Source organism: Meriones unguiculatus, chromosome 4, assembly GCF_030254825.1.
Source record: "Meriones unguiculatus strain TT.TT164.6M chromosome 4, Bangor_MerUng_6.1, whole genome shotgun sequence".
In the NCBI taxonomy this organism is placed as follows: Eukaryota; Metazoa; Chordata; class Mammalia; order Rodentia; family Muridae; genus Meriones; species Meriones unguiculatus.
This window is the reverse complement of record NC_083352.1, coordinates 62,486,361-62,509,656: the sequence shown is the minus strand read 5'-3', so window position 1 is coordinate 62,509,656 and position 23,296 is coordinate 62,486,361. Positions and strand designations below refer to the sequence as shown.

Below are 23,296 nucleotides of genomic sequence, written 5' to 3'. Positions count from 1 at the left end.
GCATCGTTATGTTTATTCTAAAAATCCCCTGTCTCAAGTTTGTATAAACATGTGCACCATTCACTCTCTGCTTTGCCAAAACAAAACTGGCTAACCAGTAGCTGGGCATCAGAGAGATTAGGGTGGGAGGTTGGGACTTCCATTTCCCCTGAAGGGAGGAGAAACTAGGAGGAGAGGGGAGTTGGAGTAGGATCGAGGTCCAGGAGGCATTGTTAGTTATTATTAAAAGAAATGGGGCTGGGTCAACTGATCTTCTATGCCAGAGGTTTATTAAGTGGGTATGGAGGGAGTGAGAGAACAGGACATGGTGGGGAGAGAGAAAGAAAGAGAAAGGGGGTGCCCCAAGAGAGAAAGAGAGTGAGAGAGCATGAGGGGGGGAGAGAGAGAGAAAGAGAAAGAGAGAGACCATGTGTCGGGGTCATCTCTTTAAGGGGCAAGGTAACCACGCCTTCCAGGTCTGGCCACCTGGCCGGTGACACATGATGACATCATAAGTTGCTGGCTAACCCAGGAGTAGGTATGATGTGAAAGGACCAATTCCAGAGAAGATAATAAATGCAAGTATTGGGGACTTCAGATGGGAGGAAGATAGATTAGCAATGGGGTCAGATGATTAGATTTTATGCTCAGCTTTGTACTTAGCTTTTTTAATAAATCATTTTTATTTAGCTTTATTCAGATTGTGCCTGTGCCCTGACCTTCCCTCTTGGAGTGAGAAACTATTTAGGTTGCTTTTTGATTTTATAGAAACTGCAGTTTACAGAAAATTGCAGTTATGAGACTTTGGATATTTTAAAGAAACAATCTTGTAAAGAGACATTAGGTTTTTAAAATATTGAGAACTGCTTCAGCCTTTAGCATAACACAATTGTAGTTGTTTTTTTTTTTTTTTTTTTTGTCTCCTTATTGATTATAAGATGAAATTAAGTTCAGGTTTTCAGGCTCTGCCTTCCAATGATTATGTCTCTATGGTTTCATTTCTCACACTTTGTATACTTTGTTACCTGGATACCCTGTAAAGCCCCCCAACTGCAGAACCAATCAAATTAAAGGTCACTTAGAAACCTTTGTCTAGCCAGTCAAAATGATGTAATGCTGCCCTCCCCTTGCTACCTGGTTGTTACCTAGTTGTGAGGGCTGGGAACTGAAACTGGGTCTTTTGGAAGAGCAGCCAAGAATCTCAGCTAAGCCATCTCTCTATACTACACTATTTTAAGTGCAGTATTGTTTTGCCTGCATGTTTACTTATACATTATCTGTGGGCCTAGTGCCTAAAAAAAAAGAGAAGAGGGTATTGAAACTGTTGCTAATTATTAATATTTAATTTTGATTTATCTTGTAGTTAAAAGGCATTTATTCCTAAACCGGCTGTATACCCAAATCACCTCACAGACACTAGGATTTATTTAATTAACCTAGAGCACAATGCTGAGCAATATTAACTCCATCCTAAACCTCCAAGCCCTCCCACTGAGATTTCCAACATTTTACTTGCTTTTTAGTCATATTGAGAGGTTCAAAAACTTAGAGTTAATTCCTGGGACTTGGGCAAAATCACCATATCACACTCCTTTCAGAGCAGGGTCCAGCAGCAGTCCCCTGCCCAGATAAACCTTAGGGTGTGACTAGGGTCACAGAGCCCCTAAGAAAGCCCATGGAATGTGTTAGTTCTCCTACCCCCTTGCTACAGCCTAACCTGAGAGTAACAGGGCAGTACCGGGGTGGGGGTGGGGGGAGGAGGGTCAGGTGTCCCCCACTTAGCCAGACCTGACCGTTTACAGTTTTGGCGCCTAGAAAGAAGCCAATCATTTTAAAGGTCAGCTCCCCTAGAGACCCTTTCACCCAATCCTGTAACGCCAAGACTTGCACTTCCCTGCTTGTGTTTTGTCCCCTTAAAAATCCTGTTCCCCTGGAGTTGGGGGTCGCTTCCCCCTTTGTCTTTGTAAAGGGCAGCCACCCAGCTCCGGTTTGTAATGAAAGACCCTGTGTTTTACATCAGACTCAAAGCCTGTCAGTCATTTGGGGACTCACTCGAGATCTGGGTATTTCAGTATCTTAGGTCTAGTTCATCTCTCCTGGTGTTTCTAGGTCCTCTCCTCTTAGCTCTTTTCTCTGACCTTCCTCCCACTCATTTCTCTCCTCCCACTCATTTCTCTCTCCTCCCACTCATTTCTCTCTCCTCCCCTCCAGGCCAGGATGTCCCACCCTATTCCCTCCATTGCTCAGCATTGGCTGGTTGTTTTACTGACAATACAGAGAGCAAATGGTGGCATATTTACACACACTTGAGACAGGTGATGCTTAGAATAAACATAACAATGCAATATCCAAGTTGAAACTAGATAGTTGGTAGAGAAATCAGCATTGGAATGAACAAGGGTAAATTGTATTCATTCCACAAGAACCTTATACCAGTACGGAGCCCTTGGAACTGGAGTGACAGACTTAGTTTTTAAACTGGGACTTTAAAAATTGGAATGTTTTATATTATAACAATGATACCAATGTGAGATCTCGGGGAAAAGCAAGAAACAAAAGGTTATTATTTAATAGTGTTGCGCTGGTGTGTCAAGTAGACAAGGGTCAATTGTATTGGTTGTTTTTGCAAACTTGACACAAATCTAGACATATCTTATTTTTTCCTTGAGGCAGGGTTTAAAAACTAAGTCTGTTGGGACTAGAGAGATAACTCAGTAGTTAAGAGCACTAACTGCTGTCCCAGAGAACAAAGGTTTGATTCCTCATGGAATCACATCCACATGGCAGCTTACAGTCATCTGTCACTCCACTATAGGATCAGATCAGACAGATCGGAACAGATCACAGCCTCCTAATTAAGGACCCTGGAAACCAACCAAACCACCAAGTGACTTCACAGCAAACTCTTCAGGGAAAGATTTTCAAAGATGATGGAGAATGTCTCCTAAATTAAAATCCCAGAGGGGTGGTGTGGTACGGTATGTGTGGGGGGGCCTTCAGGCACCTTGATGACCCCAGAATTCTTGGCATTTGGTTTAATGACAATAGTGCATTCCTGGCTGACCCAGGGCTTGCAATAAAGGTCATCTTCCTGAAACACCTTAAACTCTCCCCCCACCTCGGGGCTTCCCGAGTAACACTTCTGAGGAACTTTCCAAACAGTTGTTATTAACACAACTAGTGACTCGTTTGTTGGGTCGTTCTGTGATACACCGTCCTGTGATACACCGTTATTAGCACGTCTTGTGACCCCTCCGGTGGGTCATCCTGTTATTTCTAGTCACTTAGTAACCCTGCCAAAGGCAATTACATTCCTTTTGCCCTGCCTATATAAAGGATGTAGAAAAAATAATAAACGAAGACCTTGATCAGAGAAACTGTCTTGGTCTTCATTTTTCATGTCTCTTGTTCCACCCCATTCTCACCCCCTCTCTTAGGGTCTTGTTCGACTGACCTCCGGGCTGGGTCAGTATAGTGGTGCACACCTCTTATCTCAGCACTCAGGAGGCAGAGGCAAGTGGATCTCTGTGAGTTTGAAATCAGCCTGGTCTACACAGTGAGTTTCAGAACAGCCATATTTACATGATGAAACCCTGACCAAAAAACAAACAAACAAAACACCCCAAACAATAGAACAAACAAAGCCAAAACCAAATCAAACCAAACCAACTAACCAACCAACCAACCAAACAAACAAACAAAAACCACACAGGATATGGTAGTATTCACCTGTAATCCCATCACTTGGGTGACTGCAGCAGGAGGATCATGAAATTGAGGCCAGCCTGGGCTTGAAAGACAACAAAGCCAGGCGTGATGGTGCATGCCTTTAACTCCAGCACTCAGGGATCACTGTGAGTCTGAGGCCAGCCTGGTCTACAAAAGGAGTCCAGGATAGCCAGGGCTACAGAGAGACCCTGTCTTTGGGTGGGGGGTGGGGGACAAAAAGAAAGACAACAAGAATGAAGTCACTTTGTCATACAAAAGTACTTCAAAATTTCCAAAAGAGACGGAGACCAGTGGTTCTCTGTGAGTTCGAGGCTAGCCACGGGTACAGAGTGAAAGCCTCTCTAGAATACACAGTAAGAAGAGGTTATGGAGAGATGGTTTTCATGGGTGGTTAGCTAGCCCTAACAATGGCTTTTAACTTCACTTCTTAGTTATATTCTGTTTATTATATTAAACCTTGTTTTAGGAGTAGTTATATTTCAGAAATATTTGAGATCTTTAAGAGGAGGAGTTGTAGCCATGACAGCAGGAAAAAAGATATAATAATAATTTAAAATGTTTATTTTTATTTACGTGTATGAGTGAATCAGCATGTTGCTATGCTTGATTCTTGAGACCCCAAAAGACCGCCAGGAGTCGAGTCCACTGTAAAACACATGAGGATCTTTTTATTACAAACTAGAGCTTGGGCTCACACCCTCACTGACACAGCGATTGATTGATAATAAAGCCTGGGGAGCTCAGGGTAGGTGGGTGAGTTAAAGGTCCCAGTCCCTCCTAGAGTGCCCAAAGCAGGGGAATTCCTGCCTGGCAAGCATCTGTTGGTTGAAACACAAAAGGGGATGTTGCATTTTAAACTGATTGGATGTAGGAAGGCCCCCAAACCGTTAACCGTCTGTCTTTCCTTGTTTGGCCCTCCTGGGGGAGGGGGCTTTCTGGGCTGGTTTCCTAGCAACTGTATCTCTAGTGGGCAGGAAAAGAATGCAGTAAGGCTGGTTCCTCCCAGCTGGTGGCTGGACATGTCTCCACCTGTCTGGTCTTTGTTCAGGCTTGTGCTTTAACTTTATTTCAATAACCCAAAAAACTAATTTTTAATTCTTTGGTCTCTCAATGTGTGGGTAATTAAGAAGTCCAGAAGCAGGAATTGCATCCTCAAGAGCTGGATTTACACAAAGTTGAGAGCCACCAGATGTGAACCAAACCTGAGTTCCCTATAAGAGCAGAAAATGCTGATCAGCTCTCTAGTCTTCTCAGCCTGCCCCCTTTTTCGTCAGTCCATGACTGTGGCCCAGGTGAAGATGCTGCCCATATTTAGGATGGGCTTCCTATGTCACCTTCCCTATTAAGAAACTCCCTTATGTACATGCTAGAGGACTGTTTCTGTTGTCATTCTAGCACCTATCAGGTTGACAATCAAGATTAGTCAAACACCACTGAACGGTACCCACTCTCCTGTTCATTTATTCCATTAGCTTTGCCTGGGGTTTTCTTTTTTTATAGTTTCTACTGCCAGAACTTTTTATTTTTTTTTAATTTTTAATTTTTTTAGTAAAACTGGGTGCATGCCTTTAATCCCAGTACTGGGGAGGCACGTGCAGGAGGATCTCTTGAACTCAAGGCCAGCCTGGTCTACAGAGTGATACTGAGTTCCAGGACAGCCAGAGCCATACATAGAAACCCTGTACCAAAAAGCCAAAACCCAAAATAAAATAAAAGTTTTAATGATTTAGTGATATGTACGTTGTGTGCGCACGCACACACACATAGTACATACTGCTGGTGGTTACAGGACAACTTCCCGGAGTTGGTTTTCTCCTTTTACCATGTTCAGGCTTAACCTATTAAGTCATTAAGTCATTTCTTTGGCCCTTACATTCAACATACTTTTTTTTTTTTTTTAATCGAAATGTCTGGCTCGTTTGGGATTAAAGATGTGCACACCACTGCCAGAGATTTTAATTTTTTTAAACTATCAGAAAGTTTTTTTTTAATTTATTTAGCTTTATTTTGTGTACACTGGTGTTTTGCCTGCACATATGTCTATACGAGAACGTCAGATCTTGGTGTTACAGTTGTGAGCTACCATGTGGGTGCTGGGATTTGAACCCAGGTCCTCTGAAAGAGCAATCAGTGCCCTAAACCGTTGAGCCATCTTTCCAACCCCCAGAAAGTTTCATTAAGAGCAAAGAGGAAGTATAAGTTTTAGATACATTACCAAGAGAGGCAGTGGGCCTTTCTGAGTGAGAGAATACTAAGGCACCATAGTTTTATTTTATTTTTATACTTGTTCTTTTATGCAGATCAGTGTTTTGCCTGCATGTATGTGTGCACACCATGTGGGTGCCTGTGGAGATCAGTGGACGCCTGGATCCCAAGACTAGTTACCGAAGGTTGTGAATGGCCATGTAGATGCTGGGACTTGAATGAACCCTGTTCTCTGCAAAAGGAACAAGTGCTCTTAACTGCTAAGCCACTTTTAAGGTTTTAAGTGCATGTGTCTGGAGGTTTGTGCATCTGAAGGAGGTAGTCTCTGAGGCCAGAAGAGGACGTTGCATGCTCTGCAACTGGAGTCACAGGTAGTTGTGAGCCACCTGAGGTGGGTGCTGGTAATTAAAGGAGGGTCCTTTATAAGAGCAACACCCTCTTAAGCACTGAGTCATCATTACCAGCCAGCCACCTCATCTGTTTTATGTAACCCTGGCTACTGCTGGGTACGGCTCCACCACGGAGGAGCAATTTCTGCTTACGTGCAAATCCCCCTGAGCTGGGGTCAGGCCTGGAGTCAGAGACTGGCTTAGGAAGGCGGGGCTATGGCTGTTATTTGAGTGCCACACCTCGCCCCTTGGCAGCTGTCACTCACGATTTGCTAGCCAATCGGTGTCTGAGAGCGAGTCACCCAATCAGAAGAGCCGATGGGCGGCGAGGGGCGGGTTCTTCTCGGCCGCCATACTGTGGGCTCGGCTCCGCGGCAGAGGGAGGCGCGGTGAGCTGCGCTGGGAGCGCCGCTGCCGGGACCTGTGAGAAGCCCGCGGCTGAGTCCGGAAGCCGCGCCATGGTGAGCGAGGACGGCTATCCCTGCGGGCTGCGGTGCATCCTCCCGGGGCTGGGGCGGAGCCAGCCGCGGCGTCCGGTGCTGGGTGGCGCCCGGCCCGGGTCCGCGTCCCCGCGTCCGCGCCTGCGCAGAGCCCGAGCCGCGTCGCGGAGGCCCCGCCCTGCCCTGGAAAGCGTCGCTGCACTGTCTGGAGCGGCCGTGTTAGCCGGCCCTGCTTTGGGTGTCTCATTGGAGGTTGTAAAACTCTAGGTCGTCTAGTTTTTCTGTTAACTTATAGAAGTTCTGCATTTTTCCTTTAACATTTAGGTCAAGCATTCAACTTGAGTTAATACTGTGACATTTTAAAGAAAAATAAGAAAATTATTTTTATTTTATGTAAATTGCTGTGTTGCCTGCATGTACTTCTTTGTGAGGGTGTCGGATCCCCTGGAACTGTTGTGAGCTGTTATGTGGGTTCTCGGAATTGAATCCAGCTCCTCTGGAAGTACAGCTAGTGCTCCCGGCCACCAAGCCATCCCTCCAGCCCCAATATTGTGAAAATTTAAAAGTCTGTCCGATTAATTTCTTTGTGTATAGGCACATCGGTTCTGCAGTAACATTTACCATTTTCCCTTTCGTCGAGTTTCTTTTGCTTTTTTGTCAAAAAAGGTGTGATACACACACACACACATATATATGGCACATTATATAAGTATACCCCCCCCTTAATGTTCTGTTTTTGTTTTGTTTTTTTCCTTTGAGATAAAGTCTACCTTTGGGTGGCCCGGATCTTGCCATGTTGATGAGGCTAACCTCAAACCATAGAGCTGTGCGTGGCTCTCCCTCCCTAGTCTAGGATTAAAGCTGTCTGCCACCATGCTTGGCTCATCCAATCCTCCACCTCTTTTTTGAGACAGGTTCTCTCTCTTATGTAGCCCTGCTTGTCCTGGAACTCTCTTTGTAGACCAGGCAGACCTTAAACTCACAGAGATCTGCCTGTTTCTGTCTCTGGAGTCCTAATTAAAAGCATACGTGCTCCAGCATTTCAGCCCCTCATCACAAGCATTTTTAAAAAGGCCAATTTCTTTTTTTTTTTTTTTAATTATTTTTTGAAGAGATGGAGCAGAGGTTAAGGACACTGGCTGTTCTTTCAAAAGTCCCGAGTTCAGTTCTCAGCAACCACACGGTGTCTCATAACCATCTATAGTGAGATCTGGTGCCCTCTTCTGGCACACATGCAGGCAGAATGCTGTATAACTAATAAATAAATAAATAAATAAATAAAAATTATTTTGCTGGGCAAAATTCCAGCACTTGGGAGGCAGAGGCAGATAGATCTCCGTGAGTTTGAGGCCAGTGTGCTCTACAAAGCGAGTCCAGGACAGCCAGGACTGTCTCAAGAAGTATTTTTTATTTCATGTGTATGTGTGCGAGTGTTTTGCCTGCAGTGTGTACCTGGTGCCTATGGAGAGCGGAAGGATGTGCTGGTTCCCATGAAACCAGAGTTACTTTTGGTTCTATGCCATGTGGGTTTTGGGACTCAAACTGGGTGCTGCAAGACGAGCAAATGCTCTTCTTAGCCATTCTCTCCTCTCATCATATATTTTTCCAATTATTGGCATAATCATATTTTTCTTTTGTTGTTGATTTTATATTATATTACATTATTTTACATATATATTATATTACATTAAATTTAGCATTCTTTTCTTTAGGGTGCTAGAGATCGAATCCAGGCTTTTGTCCATTTAAGCTTGAAGTTTACTCAGCTTCAATTAAAAATTTCTTGTTCTTGTTTATGTATAGGTATGTGTCTAAGGAGGTCAGAGGGTGTCAGAATTCCTGGGCTACAGCTACAGGTTGTTGTGAGCTTCCTGAGGTGGGTGCTGAGAATCAGCTCAGCTGCTCTTTAAGAACATGCATGCTCTGAGCTGCTGAGCCCCCTCTCCAGCCCTCACAGCTTCAGTTTTAAACATTGACACAGGTTGTTGTTTTCTACCGCATCCTGGTCTGGAGGTCATGGCATTAATACTGCCTCAGATTCCTGAATCTGTTTCTGAGATTGCAGCTGTATGCCGCCATGCCTAGTTTGTGTGTTAGTTTAGAAATAGTTTCATTTTCCGTTTTTTAATGGTTTTGAGAATTTGTTTGCATCTGTCAGTAATTGATTTTTGTTTGTGTGTTTTTCAGCTTTGTGTAAGATAATATTGGTGTTATAGTTTAAATTAGGAATGTCTGCTTTATTAATTAATTAGTTTATTTTAAGACAATATCTCACTGTAGATCAGGTTATCCATAAACTCAGCTATCCACCTGCCTCCCCTTCTGAGTGTTGGGATTAAAGTGCCTAGCACTTGTTTATTGTTTTAAGAGTTTGTGTGTCTCTTGGTATATTTTTCATTTCTAAAAAAATTTCATTTCATCTAATTTACTAAATTTTTGGCCATGGGATTGCAACATTTGTCCTTTATGTACCTCCCACCCCATAGGCTTATGTGTTTGACCAGTTGGTGGTGGTTTTTTGCAGGGTTATTTAGATTGTGCAGTAATGAAGGTTCTCCTAGACATTGATTTCAAGTCATTTGCCCTCCAGTTTTGAGCCACATATTTGTCTTTCTCTGCATTCTTTATATTTCATAATGTTAAAGGTGAACATTTGCCTTTAATCTCAGCATTGGGGAGGCAGAGGCAGGTAGACACTGGGATTGAGGCCAGCTATTGCTACACAGTAAGACCTTGTCTCAAAAAGAAAACAGACCACTTGACTGTTGGAATGAGCATCACTGAGAGTCAGTTTCTGTCTTCTTCAGGCTTTGTTGAGGGCTCAGTTTACCATCTGTTTAGTGTTAACAAACTATTTGTTACCCAGCTTCTATCACCTGTGTGTTGGCAATCTGCCTCCAGAGTGCAACTTGTATTTTGTTACTGTTTTTCACAGATTTCTTTGAATGTTAAGAGCTGAAAAATGCTAGCTGCAAAGGGATTCATGGATGGCTGAGTTAGGAGCCTTCTGTAGCACAGCCAACCTTCACTCTTCTGATCACTTTATGTTCTGCTGAACGCAGCCTAGAGAGAAGTCAGGGCTCAAGATAAGGGTCTTCTCAGATATTTCCTGAAAGTGTCTGTTTGACATGCCTTGATACATTATATACCTGTGTGCTTTTGAGGACTCAGTTCCTGAGAGAGAATATGTTTTAAAATTTGCCTTACGTGAGACACCCGCTGTTCAGAAGACTGACATTTACTACACAGCTATTATTCTTCATCAATCTGGAAACATAAACTCACAGAGAAGCCTATGAGATTTGTGGGAGTCAGGAAAAAGTGAATGTTGGTGGTACCCCACTTCTGCCAGCCTTCCTTCGCCCAAGATGAACAGCTCACTGCTTAACAGGCTCTGGCTTGGATTTCTGATATCAGTGATCCTTATGTATCTTCCAGTGAGGTGGTTCCCCGCCACCCCCAAAAAGGCCCATGGGCTGGAGAGATGTCTCAGAACACTGGCTGTTCTTTCAGAGGTCCTGAGTTCAATTCCCAGGAACCACATAGTGGCTGCCAATCATCTCTAATAAGATCTGGTGCCCTCTTCTGGCATTTAGGCACACATGTAGGCTGAATAATGTATAAATAAATAAATCTTTAAAAAACATTAGGAAAAAACAGAACAAAAAAAGGACAGGCCATCTTTCTCTTAATTCTGTCATGCTGCAGCATTACTCAACTAAAATTCAAATATTACCAAAAAAATTTCAAATATTTCGTTCAGAGCTAATGAGGTGGCTCAGGGAGTAGATGCCTCCTGCTGCTAAGTCTAACGTCCTGTGTTCATTCCTCAGGCACGTAGTGGAAGGAGAGAACCCACTCCTACAAGTTGACCTCTGAACTTGTACATACCTCTGAGCTTGTCACACCTTCTCCCCAAATAAGTGAATGTAATCCCCTCTACTTTGTTTTGAGAAGCGGTCTTACTTTGTAGTTGTGATTGGCCTAGAACTCACTGTTACACTTGGCCGGCCTAACACTCAGAGATCCACTTGTCTTTTCCTGCTGAGTACTGAGATCCAAGGCTGGTGCTACTATGCCCCATGTAGTAGTTGATTTTTTTTTTCTACATAAAGGATAACTTTTATTATTTTTTTCCAGATATTTTTTTTTTTTATCTGTCCTTATGGAGTCTCTTTACATGGGCTTTTTTTTTTTTTTTTTTTTTTTTGTGGTCATGGGTCTAAATCATGGGTCTAAATCATGATCAATTCATGACTACCTTGCTTTGAATGGCACCACTCATGCAGTAGTGCAGCTTGAATAGATGTGGGATACCATCTGCATCTAAGACATTTGTTTTAGAAATGTTTCTTATGACAGTAGTGGCCACTGTATTTGGAATGGGTTCTTTTTTTTTTTTTTTTTTGAGATAGGGTTTCTTTGTGTAGCCTTGGCTGTCCCAGACTTACTCTGTAGACCAGGCTGGCCTCAAACTCAGAGATTCACCTGCTTCTGCCTCCGTGAATGCTGGGATTACAGCGTGCACCAGTACTGGAATGGTGAACTTCTAATGCCCTTGCCCTTGGGTACTTACTAGGCTCAGTTGGTAAAGTGAGTTGGCTGCACGTGGCTGAGCCCCCTTTTAGGTTGAGAATGATTTCTTCTTTGGTTGTTGTAGAAGCATGTAATTAAATTATTTTTTAGCGTTACCTTGAGATTTATTTATTGGTTTGTTTTGAGGCAGGGTCTCACTCTGTATTCCTGGCTGTCTTGGAGCGTCCAGTGTGGATTAGGTTGCCGTCCCGCTCACAGAGATCTACCAACCTCTGAGCCTCTTGAGCTCTGGTATTAAAGGTGTCCAACATCATGCTGACTGAAGTCTTTAAATAGTGATCATGTAGTATTTGTATTACTTGATTAAATTTGTGTTACAGGGAAAATTGGAGCCCCCTTTGGGGTTCTTTGTCTCATTAATAAAAGAATTTCAGAATGCACTCATAGCAGCACAAGGACAGTTGTATCGGTGCCTAAAAGAGGAACTACAGGACAGGCAAGCTGCTTGGAGGGAAAGGGAGGCAGCCATGCCATTGAAGCTGGCGTGAGTTCGGATGCATGGTCAACAAACTGCATTGGGGGGAGGGAAGCTTTAGAGAAGGAGTTAAGAGAACACAAAATGTTGGGGGTAGGCAGTGAGAGCCCAAGTATGCTTAGGAAAGAGATAAAAGGAGAAAAAATGGTGTTCTGAATAATTCAGAAAAGTAGGCAGACTTAGCAACCCTCCATGACTGCAGGAGGGTCAGGGATTCTGGGAAGGGAAAGAACAGCATCTCATTGAAGCAATCTCTAGCATGGTTATGGTGAGCCGGCTTTCCTAGGGTGGTCCCTTAGCCAAAGTGATTTAATCAGCCAAGCTGGAATGCTAGGTCTCTACTTAGGGCTGAGATACTCTTCTTATGACCAGGAGCTTTTCTACTCTAACATTTGGACCAAAGTAAGTTGTGCTCTGGAATCTTAATGATTTCCTTTTCTGTTAGGACAACAGGGTAGGCTCGTTTCCCCATGGAAGTGGTGACAGCATGTGTGAAATAGTGCTTACCAGGAAAATTCATTATACACATTGTTCATTATTTTTTGAGAGTATGTCTGATCCTCTAGGTTTATCTTTGTTTGTGACCATGAAGCTGTGACTCATTATGCTGAGTGACTTACTCTCATGAGCTCATGGCTTACTCATGGGCTCTCGCTGTTCCCTTGTTGTCTCCACCCGGCAAAGCGCACACTCTGTGCACGTAGGTGTCTAAAGACAGAGAGCTCTGCTCTGTGTGCAGGTGGCTGGGCTTTCTGTGACATGCATGAGAGTCGGGTGGGGCTGCAGCTCCTCCTCAGGCCACTCAGTGACAGTGCTTTTACTTTGCTGTTTCTGTTGAGAGTTGTTCAGTGTATGCATTAGGACATCTCTGTCATGAAGTCTGTGTGGAGACTGCAGAACTACATGAATATGTTAGCATTGAGCATACAGTTGCAGTCCCATCAGTTCTTTCATACACGTGTATGGGATGTTTTAGGATTTGGTGAGCTTCGAGGATGTGGCTGTGCACTTCACCCTGGAGGAGTGGGCTTTGCTGGACCCTTCCCAGAAGAGTCTGTACAGAGATGTGATGCAGGAGACCTGCAGGAACCTCGCTGCAGTAGGTAAGCGTACCGTTTCTTTCCTTTGGTTGAATTAGCTTTCCTGTTAGGAATGGTCTTCTGTGCTTTGAGTGTGGAAGAGGAAGAATTTCCTGAATAAGTGACACAGTAGTGGCTGGTGAGATGGCTCAAGAAGTCAAAGGCACTCACTTTGCAAGCCTGGGGGAACCACACGGTGGAGGCTCCACAGTTATCCTCTCATCTGTGTGTGTGCTCTGTGGAGCGTGCGCGCGCACACACACACACACACACACACACAGAAAATCTGCTTTTGTAGAGTTTATGTTTTAAGAAAAACAACATGATCACAATGTATATTAAAACTAGAAACTTTTGTTATTTTTTTTCTACCACTTTAGTATTTTTATGTGTGTGCCTGTTTTTGAATATGTGCACCATAGGCATGTAGGAGCCCTTGGGAGTCAGAATAGGTCACCAGATTATCTGCAGCTGGAGTTAGAGGTGGCTTTACCTGCTATGTGGGTGTTGGGAACCAAACCTAGTTCCTCTACAAGAGCAGTAAGCACTCTTAACCCTTGAGCCATAGCTCCAGCCCTTTTCTTCTACTTAAAAAAAAAAAATTTAAATTGTGTGCATGTATGTGTGTGGTATGTGGTAGCATGTGCACGTGTGTGAGTACAGGTGCCCATGGAGGGCAGAGGCTTTAGACTCCTCTGCAGCTGGAGGTTCAGATGGATGTCAGCTGCCCAGTGTGGGTGACAGGAACCAGAGCTGTGTCTCTGCGAGAGCAGTAAGTGCTCTTAACCGCTGAGCCTTATATCTTTAGCTCCTGGTTTTCAGAAATTCTTGACCTTTTTTTTTTTTTTTTTTTCCTCAGATAGGGTCTCACTATGTAGATGAGGCTGGCCTTGAACGCACAGAGACCGCCTGTCTCTGCCTTCTGAGTGCTGGGTTTAGAAAGCGTTTACCACCACATCCAGCTTTGTTTTCATTAATTTCTAATAATTTATCATACATTTTGGGGCTGCTTTTTAGGATATATATGGGAAGAACAGAATGTTGATGATGACTGCAAAACTTTCGGAAGAAATCAAAGGTAATTCGCATGTATAAGTGTAGGTAAATGTCTCTTGTAGGAATTTTAATGTGCCATATAAATTTAACAGTGAGCAAAAGAAATTACAGCTTGAGTTTATTCATTATAGAAATGTCTTACCAAAACTATGTACTCAGTGTAAGAACTCAGTGTTGTACCCAGTGTTTGCAACACACTTGGACCCAGTATCAGTGTGCATGTGTCACTGTTAGAGCATTGCTTTATGGGAGGCACTTTAGAGAACCATCAATCTATTCAGTTTCACACATTCAGATATGGCAGAAAGTAAACACTTTGCCTAATTTTGAGAACATTGTCTGACTAATCAGTAGGAACTATCTTGGTTGCCTTTTGTTTTTGAGACAGAGTCTCACCATGTAGCTCTGGCTGGCTTGGAACTCACTACATAGACCAGGCTGGCCTCTAGTTTACAGACATCGGCCTGCTCCTGCCTCTTGAGTACTGGGATTAAAGACATACACCAGCAAGCCTGGATAGTTGTAATTTTTTTTAACAGAAATTGCATATTGGAAACCATGAGAATGTGGTGTCAGGGTGAGGGTAGTCAGAGAGAGGGTGGGTAGAGTAACAAAAGCCTTAACCCTTACGCCAAACCTCAGTACGAGCAGTACGTGTTCTACCGAAGTTGAGCTCTGTGAATGTCATGCTTGTGAAAAGGCTTTCACGTGTCGTTCTTCCTTTAATAGGCATATCATACCTCACTCTGAATATACACCGTTTGAGCAAGAGGAACGTAGGAACAAGCTGTACGATTCCAGTTCTCTTGCAGGTAGTCAGGGACTCCTGGGTGCTCACACTGTGAATGGACCTTGTGAATGTGAGGTATGTTTAAAATCCTTTGGTCTTCCGAGTACCTTTGGAGCATATCACCAAACTCACAATGGACAAAACTTCTATGACTACAAGGACTGTGGAAAGGCTTCTGTTTATCATAGTTCACTTTTCACACATGGAGGAACTCACACTGTAAGAAAATGTTATGAGTGTAACCAGTGTGGTAAAGTTCTGAGTTCTTCCAGTTCCCTTCAAAGGCACGAGAGAATTCACACAGGAGAAAGACCCTATAAATGTAACCAGTGCGGCAAAGCTCTGAGTTCTTCTACTTCCCTTCAAAGACACGAGAGAATTCACACAGGAGAAAGACCGTATAAGTGTAACCAGTGCGGTAAGGCCTTTAGATGCCACAGTGCCCTTCAGTTACATGAAAGAATTCACACTGGAGAGAAGCCCTATGAGTGTCAGCAGTGTGGGAAGGCCTTCACCTGCCACAGTTACCTTCGGTTACACGAGAGGACTCATACTGGAGAGAAACCCTATGAGTGTAAGCAGTGCGGGAAAGCCTTCAGATGTCAGACTTCCTATCACAGGCATAAGATTATCCACGGTGGAGAGACATTCTATGAGTGTAAACAGTGTAGCAGGCTCTTCATTTACCCCTCTTTACTCCAGATGCATGAAAGAACTCACACGAGCGACAGGCCGTACAAATGCAAAGAGTGCGGTAAGTCATTCCTCTATCCCTCCTTACTCCAAATGCACGAAAGAACTCACACTGGCGAAAAGCCTTATGAGTGTAAGCAGTGCGGTACAGCTTTTAGACATCACTCCTCCCTTCGACTGCATGAAAGAACTCATACAGGAGAGAAGCCTTATGAATGTCAGCAGTGTGGGAAGGCCTTTACTCGTCACACTTCCCTTCGGTTGCATGAAATTACTCACACTGGAGAGAAACCATATAAATGTAAGGAATGTGGGAAAGCCTTTAGACATCACTCTTCCCTTCGATTGCATGGAAGGATTCATAGTGGAGAGAGACCCTATGAATGTAAACAATGTGATAAAGCCTTTATACGTTACAGTTACCTTCGATTACATGAAAGAACACACACAGGAGAAAAACCTTATGAATGCAAACAATGTGGGAAAGCCTTCAGCCGTCACAGTTCCTTTCAGAGACATAAATCTATTCATGCTGTGGAAACCCCCTATGAATGTCAGCAGTATCTAATTCCTTTATCTCTGTTTCCTCCAAATACATCAGACACCTCATACTGGTGAAAAATGAGTATGAACACACCATGAATATGAACAGTGTCTTTAAGTGTTTATCCTTATCCACTTAAAACGCATGTACGAACCGGAGATGTCATGTGATAAAGCCTTATTCACATAAATGATATGATTTAGACTTCCGAGGAATGAAGGAATTCATGCTGGGCACAATTTCTACAATTATGTGGTAAGTCCTTTACTGGCCACTCTTGCTTTCCCAGAAACAGATTAACCATGCTGGGGAAATGCCTTATGAATGGAAACAGTATGCTCGTTCTTTTATTCATATTTGCTTCAAACACATGAAAAACTTAAGATACAAAATGCTGTGAATGTCAGTAGTGTGCTGAAGCCTTCAGGAGCTGCAAGGTCCTTTTGATACCATGAAAGACATCTTACTGGAGGGAAACAAACCCATGATGTTTAGATGTCATCGCTCCCACAGAGTCCATGAATGAACCCCTCCTGGAAACAATGCCTGTGGGTGGAGACAAAGCTGACACCTTCAAGCTCATAGCTCCTTTCAGAGACGTACAACGATTGATGGTGAGACAAAGCCTTACACATAGAAAGAATATGGTGAGTTTCTGGATGCCAGGAGATGGACAGACATTTTTGTCAGTAGTGTAGCTACTTGTGAGTTGGCTGTGTTCAATAAGCTCAATTAAAGTCATTGGTTCCCCAGGCTGCACTTCGGTGGAATCATTTCTTTGCTTCTAGCCTTGGTGCCCTATCTAGGGTGAATAGACATTTGTTCACAGAAAATGTTCACACAGCACTTGACGTCTGAATGTGGGGCACAATGGAACCAAAGACAAGTTTGAGAGGAGCACTTGTCATGCCTCTGCTGTGGGTGATGAGACGCGCCACTGAAGGGAAGCTCTCTGTGGCTGAGCGTCTGCAGAGTTAGTTCTGAAACAGCTGTCCTCTCCAGTGGGCCATGGGACGCTGCCTTCTTGTTGAGGTTCCAGTCATATTGTACTGCGCGACTCCTGTGGAGTATGGAGTGGCTCATTTCTGTGACAAATGAAGTTTGCCACATGAATGTGTGGATACAGCCTCATACAGCTGTCGTGTTAAGAGTATATTGCAGTTCCTGTAAGTAGCACAGATGGAAAGGATTAAGTAGGCATCAGCTGCATCTGTGGCCAGTAAGGCTTACCTGTCTGCTAACATGAACTTCCCTCTAATGGAGGAATTACGTTGAGGAAAAGATGTGCAGACGCTGCCCACCGTATTGACCTCTGAACTGGATCCCTCTGGGATCCTAAGACTTGAAGCCCGTGTAAAGTCGTGAACAGTGAGGATGCTTTACCGGGAGGGTGTGAAGTAGCGGTGATACAACTTACCCCTTCGGCTGGCTTTTAATACACAGGAGTAGGAAATCAGTGGTACAGCATGTAAATGGAGGCCTGCATAGTAGCCCAGGAAAGGAAGCTGTTATGGTCAGCAAAGATTCTGCCTCTGGAGGGCAGGAAAGCTTAAGGAAAACATCAGTGAAGGAAGATATGATAAAGCAGTGCAGCTGAAAAAGTCTGAGCTTTCCCGAGTTGTTTCCCCCAGAATAAGTTGTGTACTCTCCTACAGGAAAGGATGCTTGTGTGTAAATTGCTTGTTCAGCCCAGGGACCTCTCAGCAGCCAGGGGCATCCACTGAAGAGGCAGCAGTGTGCTGCAGCGTGGGTCCAGAGGCTGTCAGACCCCCAGAGCCCATGGGGCTGTAGCAGGTGAGCATGTCTAGCTTTCCCCTTGGCCCCCTGTGCCAATTAGAGAGCAAGAGTCAGTTCCTTCCTCACCAGGCCTGTCGAAGGTTAAGTGACACAATTAGACCCATGGCTACGCTCAGGATGAGGGTGCAGGATGGCTCATGAAGAATGACTAGATGGTCGAGGGTGATCTAAACCTCCCATCTACACCACTGTATCCAATATTGATTTTAATTTATTCTTTGTTTTCTTATGGCAAGTTCTTATGTAGCCCTGTCTGGTCTTAAACTCACTATGTATAACTGAGGATGAGCTTGGAAGTGCTGAACCTCCTGCCTCATGTTCTCAAACACTGGGGTTGTATGCATGGGCCACCCCGTCTGCTCTCCTGTGCTTTGAAATAAACCCAGGCTTCGGCATCCCCTCTCAGCCGTGCTTGCTCTCAGGTCAACACTGAGAAAACACTTGGTACGAGTAACAGTCTTCTCATGCTGTTGGATTTTGTTAATATTTTATTTATTACCCCCTTAGCTGCTGATTCCCAAATTCAGATTGGCACTTGTTTGGGATTGTGGGTTATGGGTTTTCGGTGATCCTGAGATCCCTTTGTGCAAAGGTTTCTCCTCATGCTGACATAATGCTAGCCTGTGAGTGTTCCACAGATACAGAAAAGTATCCATGTGAGCCGAGTGGCTGACGACCAGAAAGGAGGTACACGTGTACAGGGTAGGCACATGTGACATTCTTGTCATACAGATGACACAAGGTGAATGAGGGAAATCCTTTATAGCCTATGGCTAGCATTAAACATCAAAAAATGAGCTGAAGAGCTTGAATGAAGGCGCCTAGTATGCATGGGAAAGATACTTTCAGAAGATAGTGTATTTTGTGAAAAAGTAGTCAAGGATGGACCACTTCTCCACGAGGTGTTAGCCACAGATGCCCCTGAAGTCCCTCAAAGAGTATAGGCTATTGCCAATGCTATGAGGTGTCCCCAGAAATAGGTAAAAGGCTTCCTGAAGACACCACATGCTTTGGTTGCTGACTGGAGAAAAACAAACTGAGACTGAGCTGGAAACTTGCTCCTCGCTGGCCGGCATTCATAGGACCTGTAGGTTCAGGCTGCTGTGCAGTGCTGCATCTAGACCTGGCATGTTACTAAAATGTCAGGCAAGATGGGCCCCTAGGGCTGGGGAGATGGCTCAGCTGTTGAGGGTGCTTGCTGCCCAGGCTGGCGACTAGATCTTGAACCTACATGACGGAAGAGAACCAAATCCTGCAAGTTGTCTTCTGCTCTCCTATTCATGCTGTGGCATGCCCCTAACCTCCACAGTGTGTAGGTAAATGTAATAAGATCTAGTAGTATCGTAGCTTGACTAAATGACAGTGACCAGCTGCTTCCTGGTTGGATTTAAGGCTTACTCTGCAGGGCTCAGTTCACACGTGTAAGAGCCATTCACAACCCAGGACTAGACAGGCCCTAGTGTTTTGCTACATGGATATATTTTTGTGAGATGGCTCTCAAGTTCAGAGTTTATGCCTATAGATTATTGTTTCAGTCATTTTTGGACAGAGAATCTTCTTTTTGCTGTAGGTAGTAGTTACTTATGAAATTTATCACTCCCTCATATGCTTGGCACATTCTAGAAAGGGGAGTGGCATGCACCAGAGGAAGAAATGGCATGTTTTGGAATGCCATTGCCAATCTTTTTGAAATCTCAGTCCTTTAGTGTCAGTGTGGAGACATGGGCATGGAGCCTTGCCCCCTCCCCTGACCATTTACTGGCAGTTAATATTCACTACAAGGAGTGAACATGAGACCTCTGCCTCTCCCTGAATATCTTTTTGTTTCGGTTTTTTTGAGATGGAATCTTACTACATAGTGCTCACTAACCAAGCTGGACTCACAGAGCTCCACCTGCCTCTGCCTCCTGAGTGCTGAGATTAAAGGCTGCACCACCGTGCCCAGGCTATATCCCTGAATATCTTTAGGCAGTTAATGGTACTTAGACAGGATGGTCTCACAGGGCCTCTTCATCCTCTGCATGTAAAGGCAGGTGATTGTTGCCGGTAGAGGGAGAAATATTTTCTTCAGTGGATTACCCAACCACAAGTTTCCATGTTCTTGTAAGTAACCCTAATTAAAATAATTGCTTCCTTGTGCTGTGCTGGTGTCAGATCTTTTCCTTGTGTCGAGTGTGGTGCCCTTGTCTGAAATGACCCCAGAAAGAGTTCACACAGCTGCATTGTAGTATGCATTACACTGACAAACTGTCATGTTGCTTACGTTTGTTGAGAGCAGACACTGGGAGGGAGCATACCCTCCCTTTTTAAAGACTCAAACATGTTTGTCTCAAGTTTTCTCCATTACTTCCTATCCTGGTAGGCTAGCCTTTGACAGGGAGAAAATTGCTCAGCAGTAGCTCTGGGTATTAAAAAGCATGGTAGCAGCCAGGTGCTGTGGCGCACGGTTGTAGTCCCAGCACTCAGGGAGGCAGAGGCAGGCAAATCTCTGTGAGTACCAGGCCAGCCTGGTCTATAAGACAAGTCTAGGACAGCCAAGGCTACAGAGAGAAACCCTGTCTCAGGAAAATCAAACAAACAAACAAAAACCCCAACCAACCAAAAAAAAAAAAAAAAAAGCATGCATCATAGCATCTTTGTGAACCAAAAGAAGGTGAATTATTTCAAGATTACAGTAGAAACAAAAAGCCAGTCCCTGGTGGCCTCAACAATGGTTCCCAGTGTGTTTCTGCTGGATTTTCTTTTTCTTGTTTTTTTTTTTTTTTATTTTATTTTATTTTTTTAATTTTTATTTTCTTTCTGTGGTTTTTTGAGACAGGGTTTCCCTGTGTAGCATTGGCTGTCCTGGATTCGTAGACTAGGACAGCCTCGAACTCATGGAGATCCACTTGCCTCAGCTTCCCATTGTGCTGGGATTACAGGCGTGCACCACCACACCTGACTTCTGCTGGATTTTTTAAGCCTCAGTTGTCTTCCTTTCCTTTTCCTTTTCCTTTTCCTTTTCCTTTCCTTTCCTTTTCCTCCCTTCCTTCCTCCCTCCTTCCTCTCTCCCTCCCTTCCTCCCTTCCTTCCTCCCTCCCTTCCTCCCTTCCTCCTTCCCTTCCTTCCCTCCCTCTCTCCCTCCCTTCCTCCCTTTCTTGACAGAGTTTCTCTGCATAGCCCTGGCTGTCCTAGAACTTACTATTTAGACCAGGCTGGCCTCAAACTCCCAGAAATCCACCTTCCTCTGCCTCCTAAGTGCTGGGATTAAAGGTGTTTGCCACCATACCTTGCTTTTCTTTCTTTTTTTAAATTTTATACAGTTAGTTGTTTTGCCTCTATGTAGGTCTGTGTACCACATGTGTGCCTGGTGCCCAGAGAAGCTAGAAAAGGGTATTTGATTCCCTGGGACTGGAGTTACATAGAGTTGTCAGCTGCCATTATGTGCTGGGAGTCAAGCACAGGTGCTGTGGAAGAGCCACCAGTTGCCCTCAGCAACTGAACCATCTCTCCAGCCCAGCCTACCGCCACCCATGACTTGCTTCTTAGTCAGGAAGCTGCTCCAGCTTTCTGCTGGATGTTGTCAGTGTCTCAGCTGTTTTACTATCTACCTGCCACTTCTGCCTGCTGCTAACTACTCTTGTGTATTTGAGATGACATCCTACCATGCTGCATGGCTCCGGCTGGCACAGAATTCACGATGTATATCATCCTAGCCTGGAACTAGGTGCCTGGCTTCTTTTACCTTTTAGTAAATCTTAATTTTGTGTGGGTGTGTTTGCGTATATGTACATACCTCAATGTTTAGAGGTCATGTGGGTCTGGGGACCAAACTCAGGCCATCAGTATTGAGGGCAGGTTCTGTGCCATGTTACCGTCCCTATTGTTTTAATGTTCTTACTGTTTACTTAATAAATGAACTCCTTGGAAAGTATGGTACTGTCACTCATATTCCGGAGTGTACTGAACAAGTGTGAGGGCTTGATGAGGGTGAGGTGGCAGGCCTGTCATTTATCCACATCTATTTCCTATGTCTGATGGATCCTATATGGCAAAACAAACAAACAAACACAAACCCAACTCACGCTGAAGGAAAAAATGCTTTGAATATGCACATTAAGAAAAAAAAAATCACTTTTAATTCTCTTAAAACTCCCGGGTGAAATTTCTAATGAATATAGATTTAATGAATGTAAAAGAATGAATATCAAGGCCTTTGAGTTTGGGAGTTTTTTGTTTTGTTTTGCTTTGTTTTCTTTGACATCATAAAAGCACCCTGAGAAAATTCATATGTATATAAGAAATGAGATAAATAAAACCTACGTGTCCTCAATTTTATTTTCCACTTTTTGAGACAGGCTCTCTACTATGCAGCTCTGGCTGTTCTAGAACTTGCTTTGTAAACCAGGAAGATTTCCAACTCTCAGATATTCACCTGCCTCTGTGTCCTGAATGCTGGCTTTAAAGGCTTTAAAGGCGTGCATCACCACTCTTGGATGGTACTTTTTTTTTTTTTTTTTTAGACAGGGTTTCTTTGTATAGCCTTGGCTCTCCTGGAACTCACTTTGTAGACCAGGCTGGCCTTGAACTCCCAGAGATCTGTCTGCCTTTTTCTCCCAAATGCTGGGATTAAAGGTATGGGCTATCACAGCCCAGCCCAAATACTTCTTAAAATAAATTTTGATAAGGCACACATCAGTGCTCTTAAGTCAGTCTTTGTAATTGTTATTGAGAGCAGATCAATTGTTTCATGGATTTAATGACATCAGTGTTCTGAACTTTGACCTTAATAAGTGTAATATATATCCTCTCTAAGTCTCATCTTTTATATACCTTTAAAAATGATTTATTTTTATTTTATGTAGATTCGTGGTTTTCCTGCATGGATGGGTGAGGGTGTCAGATCTCCTGGAACTGAAGTTTCAGTTTTTAGCTGCCACATGGGTGTTGGGACTTGAACTTGTGTTATCTAGGAAAGCAGCCAGTGCTCTTAACTGCTGAGCCATCTCTCCAGCCCATTTTTTTTATAGATCCTGAATAATTCAGACCGTCATGTCTTATATAAGCCTTTTAGTTCTTTATTTTGGAAACATTCAGCGATCTTAATCTTCACAAATTCTTTATTAAAGTGATTCCATATTTACATTCTTCTAATATTTTCTCTTGCTTAAATAATACCATGATATTATTAAATAATATCGTATAACAAATTTATGATATACTATGAGAGGTTTTTTCCCTGAAGTGGGGAAGACGACTCAATGTATATCTCAGAAAATTCCAGTGACAAACCAAAGTTCTGGTTGACCAAACTTTACCCCGAGGAATCAGTATGTTTATTGGACTTACACAGCGTGGGTTAGAATTGCTGACAGCAATGTGGGTGGCCCAAAAGCAGCCCCCTGTGAATTCTTTACAGTATGGATGATGGCTTCCCTATAGCTGCAGAGGTGGTACCCCTCTCCCTAGGCTCTCCCAGCCTATATACTCAAGCTTCTCCCCAAGACCTCAAGACCATGTGTGCTTAGGGCGTAATTGTATACCG

General features: G+C 43.7%; 1 protein-coding gene across 2 annotated transcripts in view; it reads left to right on the top strand.

The window, feature by feature from the left end:
* The first annotated feature begins 6,644 nt into the window (after nucleotides 1-6,644).
* The window catches only part of LOC110566372 (zinc finger protein 709-like), a 28,394-nt gene continuing 11,742 nt past the window's right edge, over nucleotides 6,645-23,296 (top strand). The window contains exons 1-4 of one of the 2 annotated variants that reach the window (XR_009591408.1): nucleotides 6,645-6,763; nucleotides 12,790-12,916; nucleotides 13,910-13,970; nucleotides 14,678-17,769. Coding sequence is in view for 1 of the 2 variants with exons in the window: in XM_060381899.1 (XP_060237882.1) it covers nucleotides 6,761-6,763; nucleotides 12,790-12,916; nucleotides 13,910-13,970; nucleotides 14,678-16,049 (1,563 nt within the window). In the remaining variant the exon portion in view is untranslated. Of the gene's footprint in view, nucleotides 6,764-12,789; nucleotides 12,917-13,909; nucleotides 13,971-14,677; nucleotides 21,686-23,296 lie in introns of those variants that run through there. The other variant, XM_060381899.1, reaches the window with a different exon arrangement.